The sequence below is a fragment of the Mytilus californianus genome, unplaced genomic scaffold (assembly GCF_021869535.1).
Source record: "Mytilus californianus isolate M0D057914Y unplaced genomic scaffold, xbMytCali1.0.p SCAF_9, whole genome shotgun sequence".
Classification (NCBI taxonomy): domain Eukaryota; kingdom Metazoa; phylum Mollusca; class Bivalvia; order Mytilida; family Mytilidae; genus Mytilus; species Mytilus californianus.
In genome coordinates, this window is record NW_026262745.1 from 19,333,144 (window position 1) to 19,345,226 (window position 12,083).

At 32.5% G+C, this 12,083-nt stretch overlaps 1 protein-coding gene across 1 annotated transcript; it reads right to left on the reverse strand.

The window, feature by feature from the left end:
* Window positions 1–491: 491 nt before the first annotated feature.
* Window positions 492–11,086, reverse strand: LOC127715800 (uncharacterized). Its single transcript, XM_052221939.1, has 7 exons — window positions 10,922–11,086; window positions 8,706–8,880; window positions 7,331–7,434; window positions 4,644–4,778; window positions 3,655–3,855; window positions 2,032–2,135; window positions 492–680 (listed from the first exon to the last, which is right to left on the reverse strand). Exons 1-7 carry the CDS (start codon window positions 10,980–10,982, stop codon window positions 492–494), a joined length of 969 nt encoding a protein of 322 aa, XP_052077899.1. The 5' UTR covers window positions 10,983–11,086.
* Between the last annotated feature and the right edge of the window lie 997 nt (window positions 11,087–12,083).

A 12,083-nucleotide genomic window follows, 5' to 3' on the forward strand; every position in this document is an offset into this window, starting at 1 on the left:
ATTCAATAACAGAATTGCGACAGTTGTTGAAATCTCGTTAAATGGGAATCTCAGAATCCAAATATAATCATAATTATGAAACATCCTACTGAAAAATAATGATTTGGCTAAGAGAACTTGTTATTACTAAGCTTCTTTCTTCTCTTTACTTATGTACAAAAAAGTATAATTTGGTATTTGGTGTATTAAGAATAAAGATACGGGAACTTTTGTTGTATTTTGCAAACGTTAAACGCCATCGTGTGAAATTCATTTATTGGGTAATTGTACTCGTATCTTTCTTTTCCAATTAACATTAAATGTTTTGGTCATATACCTTCTTCTGGTTGGAACCAGATCTCTCACTGTTCCGTTTTTTAGGATATCGTACTGTGGGAAGATTTAAGATATATCGGACCAGAACAACGGATAACGTGGTTGTAATTAGATAGTGAATACATTAAACCAGAATGTGGTATTGGGCTAAGTACTTTACGCAGACAGGTTCGGTTTTAATTGGAAATGCATTGATTTTCATTTTTGCATAAATCATAGTATGGTATTTCTAATAACATACCATATTCTGTCAATGCAATGAGTACACTGTCAGCATGTGATGTTCGACTTGTTGAAACTTGATTAGCTGCACATCCACCTGGATTTGTACTAATGGAACGGGTACTTCCAGATTGTGATACCGCCTGCAAAACAAATTAGCTATTTATAAAAAGAATTAAAGATACAGTTAATATCAACTCATTTAGGATAATACAGAACTTATGGAATATGATTTGCAAGCTATATAACAACGTAATTCTTTGGTTTTCTGACAAAAAAATCATCTGAACAAAAATCATAATGACTGACAATAATAAAAACCTATCATCTCAAATGTGCGAGATTGCTTCACAAATTTGTATACCAATTTTGCATTTTCGTCCATTGAAATTTAGTAGACACATGTATCATGGCGGTATCTCCTTAAGAGGTTTATTTTTTTTCAATACCTATAGTAAACTCTATGAAAATGTCAAAAAGTGGAATAAAGATCGTGAATTAGGTTTTCCGAGCCATGAAAAAAAAAACGATACAAAATCAGACAAATTATATATAGGTTGAAGTGTTGAAACAGAGATATTTTGCTCTAGACTCTCGTCAATTAAGAGTTTGACATATAAATTAAATTTAGGAGATGTGGTATCATTGTAAATGAGACAACTATCCACTAGAGTCCAAAATGACGTGGATTTAACCGATTATAGGTACCCCTAATGCCTTCAACAATGAGCAAAACTCATACGTGAATTAAGCTATGAAAGGGCCCGGCATGACAAATTGTGATACAATTCAAACGACAAAAGCAACGTCATGATTAATGGCAAAACAATAAACGAAAAAAAAAAGATATAAAAGAGGCACACAACGACAACCACTCAATTACAGGATCCTGATTTGGGACAGGCAAATACAGAATGTAGCAGGGTTGAACATGTCTGTGAGCGCTCAACCCTTCCCCTAACCTAGGACAATGGTGTAACATAAAACGAACAGTAAAATTCAGGTGGAAATACTTCTTTTAAAGATTATTGTTGACCACTAAATGTCGTTTGGTCATGATTGGCGTAAATTCGAATTTCATTTTTCTCATACAATATTTATAGTCTGGTAAAAGTATTTCTTTTAAAAGACCCATGATTAAAGTTACATGTATTCACACTTGAACGAATTCATCCAAACTCATTGAAGCATGAATAAGGGGACAGGGCATCATTTTTTCTATTATATTGAAGTACATACAAAGTAGATGTTCAACAAAAACATACTTCAGTTAAAACACACACAATCATAAATCTCATAAACGTAGAGTGGTCGACATCTACCTTGAGTCGTTTTGGAACTTCATTGAAGTGTAAGCTTTTGCTCTAAATTTAAGGTTACACTTTGACTGTCAGATGACAAATAGCAGTCAAAGTGCAGTTATATTGCTTTTTTTTATTCACCTGCATACAGCAAAAATATTCAAAAACTTGTTTTATAGTTATTTATACTTACAATACATGTGAAAATTGGATCTGTTCCATCAGAATTGATCAGAATGGTGTAGTATGTTGATCCAGATTCAGTCACGTTTGCCACATTGTAGAATACTCCACTGGCTAAAATAAAAGATAAACTGTTGGAAAATAGGTTAAATATAAATTAATATAACCCTTATGAAAAATTGAAATCACGTTAAAGCAAACATCGTTTTAAATTAGTGAACCTCATACATATTACACAAACTTACGGAAAAGTGGCGTAACTATTGAATTATACGACTCGTGAGTTTGAATGTCACTTTGGTATCTTTCGCCTCTCTTTTATTGAAAGATATCAAGGATGTTACCGTTGCCTTGATAATTTCGTAAGGTTGAGGTGACATCTTTATAAAAGTTCTACGCCTGTCACAATTCAGGAACATCTAGCCTTTGTTAAGTTTTGTGTGTGTTTTTTTTTTTATAATTTTGGTTTATTTGTATGTTTCGGAGTTTAGTGTGGCGTCCATTTCGTATTTCTCTGAACCAGTAAACATTATTGATTAAGGATCAATTGAAGCCCGCCTCCGGATGCTCCGGGTGCGGAATTTTCTCTCCGAGTTGATGACCCATTGGTGCACTTGGGGCTGTTTTCTGCTCTTTGGTCGGGTTGCTGTCTCTTTGACACATTCCCCGTTTCCATTTTCTATTCGATTGCATACAGAAAGCAGCGTTCTAGGTGAATGCAGAACTCAAATTAAGGTCACTGTTTTATATTTGAATATTAAATGCTAGTCGACTATTTTTACACTAAATTGAGCTGTAATTAAGAAACAAAACTGTTTGATATAAGGATAAATGTGTATGTTTGAATTCGATTGATAATAATATAACTTTCAATTAAGGGCATTTATTTTTTTGAAATGACTTACAGATCAAGTTTGCGTATTTTCCGGTTGACCCGATGTTTCGCAGAATTTTAACCGACTTCAGACCGAAATTTTATGTAAATTGTACTTATTCAGACTTTTGCATCATGCCTGCAGAGGTGCTATTTTTTGTTAATGAATTACGGGTCTAGTTTCAGTTGATCGACTGTTTGCGGAATTACAAATGTACATATACGGCCCCTTGACCTTTTATGAGATTAAGGGAAATTGTATTTGTCCAGGCTATGAATCTAAGAGGGTGATAAAGAGTTATTTTCTTGCAACGTGTTTTGCCATTTTTATTTCATGTGCTTCCGTGCATGAATCTCGTTATTCACCGTGTTTCGTTAAATTGGTAAAACAGAAGTCAAGTGCGAGCACTTGTTTTTTTTCTTTTTTTTTCATCCAGATGTGGCAATTTTATTTCGTGTTTGTCCGTGTACATACCGCAACCTCTCCCGACCATTTTGTGAATGAAATATAAAAAGAGCCATTATGAGTTCATATATATATATATATATATTTTAACAGAGATGATGAGCTCATGTAACTAAGCAATATGGGGAAGACGACTGTCATTCTGTATATACATCTTAATTCAAACAATAGCATCTGAAAATATTTTAACAGGTTAACTGTTTGTTAGATTACGTGAGTGCAATTTCGTTCAGATCATTTAATTTGTAAAACATGCAAATTAAATATTTTAATTCAACAAGAAAAGAACTCACTTGAGCCCATGACCGATGTTGCACACTGCGTGTAGTTTAAAACAGCAGTGGTTCTGTCTATATCTCCATTAACATAGCATCCATCCCAGACTGAGTCTGTACCTGCACATGATGTACTGGTACCGTCATTAACAGTGTAGGAAAACACCCCAAGCAGAGGATCAGGAAAATACTGTTGGAGGTGAACAGATTGTTGCATATCTTTAAAAATATGTAAATTATGTCATATACTGGTATTTTTAGATAATAGATGATGATCTAATGGCTGTTAAATGTTCATTTGTAAATTAAATGCATGCTTTCGACGAGAACATTTTAAGGCAATTTGAATATGAACCCTGTTTTGTATTAGACCGACACGCTGAGTCGGATTTGTAACGTGCTTGTTCATAAGATAACAGTCCGCAGAAGGACATGTCACCCTAAAAGACACATTAATATTCTAACTGCGAACCGACCAGTATTTCTCTTACTCCTTAATGCCGCGAGCTTAGTAGGGATGTAACAAATACCAATTGTACCGGGATCGAACCGATGACTTCCCGCCTTCGAGACGAGCACGATACTATGATACCACCGAGGCTATTAGAAATGCTTTACCCACAACTTAACCGATCATTTTGCAATTTATGAAATAAACTGTAGCCAAGTTTTCTATCTTTTTATTTTTCCTTTTTTTTTTTTTTTTTGTTAATCGTATTATATAAGTATTTCTTGTGGATAACAGTATTGTACGGTATGGTTTTACCACAAAGTAATCTGAGAAATCTCAAAACGTCAAACAGCAATTTCATATTTGTTTTTCATTGTATATGTACCCGTTTTGTGCATCCCTATATCAATAACACAATTACATGGATTGTTAAATGATTAAGCATTTAAATCTTATATTACGTATGCACGGTACATAATACTGAATTTGAATTTATGCAACACACGATGATTGTCAGATTATATAATAAATAATTAACGTGATCACTATTACTCACTTTGCTTCACTAAAACATTATATTCTCTTGTGTCTGGGCCATTCGTATGATTACAATACTGTGCAGTACTGGTGTAACTTGAATCTTGTAATTGATCTAATAGGAATACTCTCTTACCAGTGAAATCTTCTACGTCTGGAAACAGAAATTAAAACCAGTCTCATCAAGAAGATGTACAATAATGAACATAATAAACATAATTCTACCGTAGACCTTATGAGATTCAACCGTACAATGCATGCAAAACCAAATTCCAAAGCAAACACAACGACTGTACATTGTCATTTCGGGGCCTTTTATAGCTGACTGTGCGGTATGGGCTTTGCTCATTGTTGAATGCCGTACGGTGACCTATAGTTGTTAATTTCTGTGTCATTTGGTCTCTTGTGGAGAGTTGTCTCATTGGCAATCATACCACATCTTCTTTTCTATATGTAGATTTCTTATGGTTATATGTGTGACTTTTCCTTAACATTTCCTTTTATTCACATTAAAAATTGAAAACTATTGCAATTTCATACGAAAAAAAATTAAATATATTCACGCCACTGACATCATAGTTTACAAATGCAAAATATGTTTATACAGATTCTTGCATATAATTTTAATGATATCAATTTTATTTAACATAGTTTGAATAGCAGGCGATATTTATTTGAAACTAAACAATAATTATAGAAATGAGTCTCTCAAGGAAGGAAATTACCGAAATTGTATATTTAAATCGTGAACATTTCATTAAAAGTTAATTGCAGACGTATAATTTAAGCCTTTTTAATACATGGACTTTTTTACAATTGTATTCTTACACGGATTATAAGATGGAAATAATTCATAAAATACGTGTTTTGATTTAAAAAAAATAGTCCGTAAACAACTGATTTTTTTACAGGAACAATGAGAATGGGGCTTCGAAAATGCACTCAATAAATTCTGTTGAAAAAAAGTTTAAAAATCAATGATTCATTTCTATCTCTGTCCACGGCAACAGTCATTTGAGTTTCTATCTCTGTCCACGGCAACAGTCATTTGAGTTTCTATCTCTGTCCACGGCAACAGTCATTTGAAGAAGAAAAATCTTAAAACTGAGTAGACATCACCATGTCCAAAATTAAAAACGACAGTAAAACAAATAACAATAACGAACCATTACATAAAAAACTAAAGAATGAGCAGTACGAACACACACAAAAACCGGGGACGAAAGAGCTCTTGAAGAGTTAAGAATATTAAAATGCTCCACTAAAGACACCCGCTATGATACTCCTGTTCACATAAGTTTGCGAGTCTTATATGGTGATACGGTATCATACAATAGCGAAAAGGTCAATATTTCTGATCTTATCCTAAGACATCATCTCATTAACCATCGGTCATGTACATTCTCTAACCCTAAAACTTGACAGAAAAAAAAAGTTTGAAATTAAAATATTGTTTTCAGTATACAGGATAGAATAGACTTTTACCGGTAGAAACAACACAGTACAAATACAACACACAAATTAGGTAAAAGCAACACGAACCCCATTAAAACAAAACAAAGGATGAACTTGTGTACCCAGAAAGGATAAGCAGTTCCTGCTCAGCTAGTGGCGCTGTAATGTTATGGGACGGCGTAAACTGTACCATTAGGAATCCTTTACGCTATAGCATCATTGTAAGCAGTAACCCTCTATCAAGGAAATCATGACAGGAAACGCAAGCCGTGTAAAATTGTATCAGCTTAGAGATATTTACTCCATATACAGGCGCTGCGGAAACATTGCTACACGGAAATGGAAACAATAGACTTAATTGAAATCATTTCTTTTATTGTAAAGATTAGTTCTCAATTGATTGTCAAGTACTAGATGTAAGTAAAGTAGCAAACTTAAATGTATCTGTGGTATCCTTTATTTCAAGTTCATTGGGACAGATGCAATCAACTTAATCACATTGAACTATTCAGTGAAAGGACATCATCTATATAGAGGAACGTTAAGTAAAAAGATATTGTGTAATTCTTTTCGTTTAACTCATAATTGCAATCTGCCTCATCATAATGATAAAGGAAATCCAGCATCTACTCAGGAGTTCCAATTTAGTAAGTGTCGTGAGAGTATGATATCTGTGGGTTTCACTTTAGCTAACACATTTCGTATAGAAACGGGTACACCTTTAACATTAAAGATTGTTTGGGTCGCTGCTTTGTTTTTAAACTTATAGAAGCAAAAACAAATAATAACTATTTAATAACCTTTAAAATACACATTAATAGTAAAACTAATCATAAAGATCAGGTAAGAACATGTTTAATGAGTCATCGATACATATTAGGCGCTTTTATAAATGTTTTTATATCTTGTACACATTGAACATTGTAAAGTGTGGACATATTAATTATGTAGGTTAAACAGTTTGTTCACTTACATCGTCTTAAAGTCATATGATCCTAGAAAATTTAACACAAAAATATTTTATTTGACTTTAGATACAAATTACAAATAAATGTGAACAAAATGTAGACGGCAATATTGTTGTTAATTTTATGTTTTCTGGTTGTTGTTCTCATTGGCTTTTACCCGACTTCTCCCTTATATTCACAAAGCAATTAAGCATATTTGGTCAATACCATGCTTTCCCCCCCCCCCTCTCCCCTTTTCCACCAAAAAAAAACAACAACAAACAAAAAAGTAGTGACAACTTACTAGACCGCACATAGTATGAGTAGCTGTTGGTTGTTAGGCTACTATATTCTAGACAATAGATGGCATAATAATCCACTCCAAACAAATGGTTATGCGTATCACTTCTGTGAACATAAGACAAGTCATGTAATTTAAATTTATAATTTAAACAGATCAATATTTATCATAATTTTTAGATTATTAATAATATGCGAATTAATCAGCTGAAAATGATAAAAAATGCTGAACATTGAATCAGTAAAAAAAGTACAGTCGAGACAGCTCACTAAGATGAAAAGAATACAAAAACACCATCATAACAATTTAGAAAGAAAACTGACAAATGCCAACACAAGACTGCAACAAATAGCCTGATCACCCTTGACTATATATGTTAGACATAATATCTAGAAGCCCAAAAGTGTGAAAATAAACAACGTATCATCTGAATTGAATGTTATATTAACAAAGGGTAAGCATCGTGTCATTCTTTGATTAGCCTGAAATTCAAGGCATAAGTAATATGTGTCGATTCTGTTTAATTTTGAACTGGTGAATACAATTCTGAATAGGCACATTCATACATGTAGTACTAATTCTGCTGAAATAGATTTTATAAATTATTTACATTAAATCGTTAATAAGTTTCGAATTGATTATTTAGTTGGTGGACAATAGCACAAAAAACAATTTTTAACCGCTTCTAATCATTCATGTAAAAGCCCATTTAATTGAAACTTGGTTTCAAATATAAAATGTTATATCACTGTGTTCGTTCTTGGTGCATATAGAGTATCAGCAGAAATGTAAATTGTCAGTTGAAACACGGGATGGCATTTCAGAGCCTAAAATCATTAGATTTGTTTTTCAGCAAAAGAACTGTTTTCCTAAATTAAATAGTTACATGAATCTAATTATAAAACTTGCACTACAGTGTAGCCCTACAGTGTCCAGACAAGTAATTAAATGCATTTTTATCTGTGTTACAATTCACAAAAAACGATTAGAATTTATTTAGTAAATAAGATTCATGTTTTTTTTTTTTCAATATATTGTTTTTTGGGGTTTTTTTTCCTAAAAAAATGGACGACAGTATTGCTTTTCAATACTTTGTCAATTATTGCATTTTTTATTTGTCCCTTAAGTTTTATGAAAGTTACAGCGGGTACGTGAGTAGACGTAGGAACACAAAATAGAATATCTATGAGTAATTCTTTTCGTATGTATTTCGTTTAACTTTACTCAAACAAGTCACATGCTTTCATTGAAGAAATTGTTGTCGAAAAATACATTGATAGTTGCTTCGTTAGTAAAAATGTCGGGAATATTTTACCATATTCATTTTGTACTAAATTGCAAGGTGTTGATTTACTCCATGGAAAAAAAAAGATCATACCGAAATACTAAATAAGAAGAATCACTTTCAACACAGGTAAACGTGTTCCATACAGCAGCATTTATTGTGAGTTGCCAGCCACTTGTAACTGCCAATGAACTAAAAGTTACAACTCCATTGGTTCTACTGTCCCACCAATTTCCGGTCAGTTGTGACGGAAGAGTACAGGCACACTCTGGAAAAGAATGGATACAATGAAAATTATCTATTTTCTCTTTATTTTAATTGTTTACTTAAACACGTCTGTATTCTGATCAATTCATGTGAACAAAAATAGTTTTTACAGTAAACTACTACGTCATTTGGTAGAGAGTTGTCGCATCGGTAATCATTCCATATCTTCTTATTTTTATATTACTTGATTTGATCTGTTTATGAAAATTTTATGTGAAATCTCTGTGTACGTGCAGCGGCTGATATTAGAGTGTGAGAACCCACGATTTCTTGATCGGAAGTTAAATAACTTTGAACTCGCTATCAACGACGTTGAGATTTTTTTTTTACAATACATTTTCTAGTTTTAATTTACTTCTAACTAGTTTGCATAAATAAAAGGAGATGATGGGTGTACGTCAATACGATAGTTTCCCAACGACAAAAATAACCAAAAGACATCTAGCGCTAATACACAATTTTCAAAAACATATATGAGGCCATACAATATGTCAAGCTCTAATTCTTCCAGGGTTTATAAAAGTTGTTAATACATTTAACAAAAAAAAAACCAACAAAGATCTGCAACTGAATCCTAATTCTCTAAATAACTAATACAATAAGATATGACATACGACAACTACTGTTGCGGTCCCTGACATGAAAATGTAGCGGGATTAAAATAATATTTTTATATCTCAACTCTTCATTTTTGTTTTTTCTCAATCAGTTAATTAAGTAAACGTACATGTAGTACTTTAAATTGCACATTACAAATCTACTACAGGAAGAGCACTTAACTCTAAAATGACGGGATAAAGATAACAAATAAACTCAAAACAAATAACCAACTATACTGTGTCAAAAATCGCTTACAGTTACAAAAAACCAAGCGCAAAGTTCTTAACCTGCTGATAAGAAATCTTGTCGTCCTACACTTAAGATAGGTTGCTGTACGTCAAAGCAGATTGCATACAGCAACTTCATTAACATTACAAGAAAACATGCAGGATATTGTACAATACCCAGAACAGTATATACAGAAAAGCAAAAGAATCATTTTAGTATTGCTGGAGACGATTAAATAAGCGTATTGAAACATGTGTAATACGAATCGCAGAAATTGAACAAAACAGTATAATTTTATCCTTCATCAATAAGTCTATTCAGTCAATGAGACATAGGTCAATTCCTAAGTGTGTTATCTTTATAAACAATATAACCGTTAAAACTGGAAATGAAATACTACTTTTTTATTATTAAATCAATTAAAAGTTCACCATTCTTTGACAAAATGAATTCCTGGCAGATACGACATAATATGCAAAATGCTTTTCTTGTACTTAAATTCTATGTGAATCTTTCCCCCCCCCCCCCCCCCCCCCCCCCCCCCCCCCCGTTTGTTAGACTCCGGTCCATTTCTTCCCTATTATTTGTTGTTTCGTTTTTTTTTAACCGTTAGCCAAATGGGTTAGAGAAGTAACAACAGACAAGGAAGGCGAAGCAAGAGGAAAATCAAGAAATGGGACAGCTCGGGCTAGGCTGTTATTAGATGATATGAATTTGCATTTTTATTCCATCATTATACTACAAACATTCCATTATTATACTACAAACAATCTTAAATCTAAATCTCAACTTCTTCACTACATGGAAAACAATTCTTTCTTTTATCGACTATAAAAGGTTTCGTTTATTGTTTTACAGAAGTTCTAACCAAAAGCAACTGAATTCAAAGCACATGAAGTAAAAAGGGAATACTCGACTTCTTCAATCACATCCAACGCAAAATGGGAGCAAGACTGATCCAGATGTCCAGATGAGACTGATTAGAAATGACAATTGAATACGTTATTTTACGAATCCGTACTTTCAAATTTAGAAACTTGTTTAAACGAATAAGTATATAAGTATTACTAGCTTTTTGAATCTGTGTGTAATATCGAGAAGCAGCTTTTATTGTTGAAATGTCTCAAATTGGTAAGTTAATACGGTGAATATTATTTGACGACTATAGTATTATATCAACAGTACCCGTTAGATAGTACAATAAAATGACTTACCAGATTCAAGAAGAAATGTAGAGAAGAAATAAGTTACAATAAATGATATTCCTCTGTACATATTGTATATGCCAGTTTAATCACTGTCGAATTATAATCTTCACATTTTTAAAATTTTGTTAAATATTATGATTATGACTGTATCACCACGTTACACGAAATGAAAATCACCAATCCGTGCAAGTGCTTTTGAACAATGAAAAATGAACTTTATTGTTTTAAAATCAATGGGACAAAATTCTTTTGTTTATAAATTTGATCGTAAATGGGTGAAAAATATAAATTATGAGGTCATCTTCAGTCTTACACTTCTGTATTTAGACGGTGTTTTCTTTTAAGTTTGGCAAAAGTACGAGAAAAAAGTTAAAAGTTTAACGCCCTGGATGATTCCATTTTCTCTTTTTCTTTTTCATTGATCCCTTTAAATTGCTTTTCTGCTATAGGTCTAACCCTATGTTTAACATTGTCATCAAATTGAAAATTACAATCTTGAAGGTTATAATACATAAATAAAGATGAGAACCATCCTGTAATAATGAAAGTATATTGTATGCGATTTACACATAATATCATACCTACCATTTCCTTCCAGTAATAAGTAAAGTTGAATCACTCCATAAATTATCTTTCTGAGAATATCAAACGTGCGTTTTGTGTTTCGTTGTACTGTCATGCTTTGAAAATTGAATTTATATTTCTGAAACACTGCAACTGACCTAACAAAGTAGATGAGATTTTACCAGCAAAGTAATCATGGTAAACTTCTGTTTAAATATCAAGCAAAAGTGCGTTCAAAGTTTTGAATGATATGCAATTGCTTGTTTGCGTCTTCAAATTACTTTTAGTTTTTAAAAATTTCTTTTTTCAGATAAACAGCTTGCACGAAATGAAAACTACAATTGGAGAAAAAAATAATATTCAGAAACAAGTTATTTACTTTTAGAAATTGATCTCTTTATTCGTTCCACACTTGATAGTTCGACAAGTCATAACCAAAATCCCTTCGACCACGGCAATATAAAATAAATAAAGGTATTGAGAGCAAATCTCACTAGATGTTACCACCACCCTTGCTTGCAAAGTCATTGCTTTAATTAAGGAAATTACGATCGATACGGGGTTTTGGGTAAATTGCGGATACAAAATGGATACCCCAAATAAA

What these genes read in the sequence shown, in the direction of transcription:
- LOC127715800 (XM_052221939.1), bottom strand. Translation starts at nt 10,982, where the DNA reads ATGTACAGAGGAATATCATTTATTGTAACTTATTTCTTCTCTACATTT. An exon ending in TCTTCTTATTTAGTATTTCG is followed by an intron (nt 7,435 to 8,705) that starts GTATGATCTTTT and finishes TTATGTTCACAG; the next exon opens with AAGTGATACGCATAACCATT. An exon ending in TAATGTTTTAGTGAAGCAAA is followed by an intron (nt 3,856 to 4,643) that starts GTGAGTAATAGT and finishes ATATTTTTAAAG; the next exon opens with ATATGCAACAATCTGTTCAC.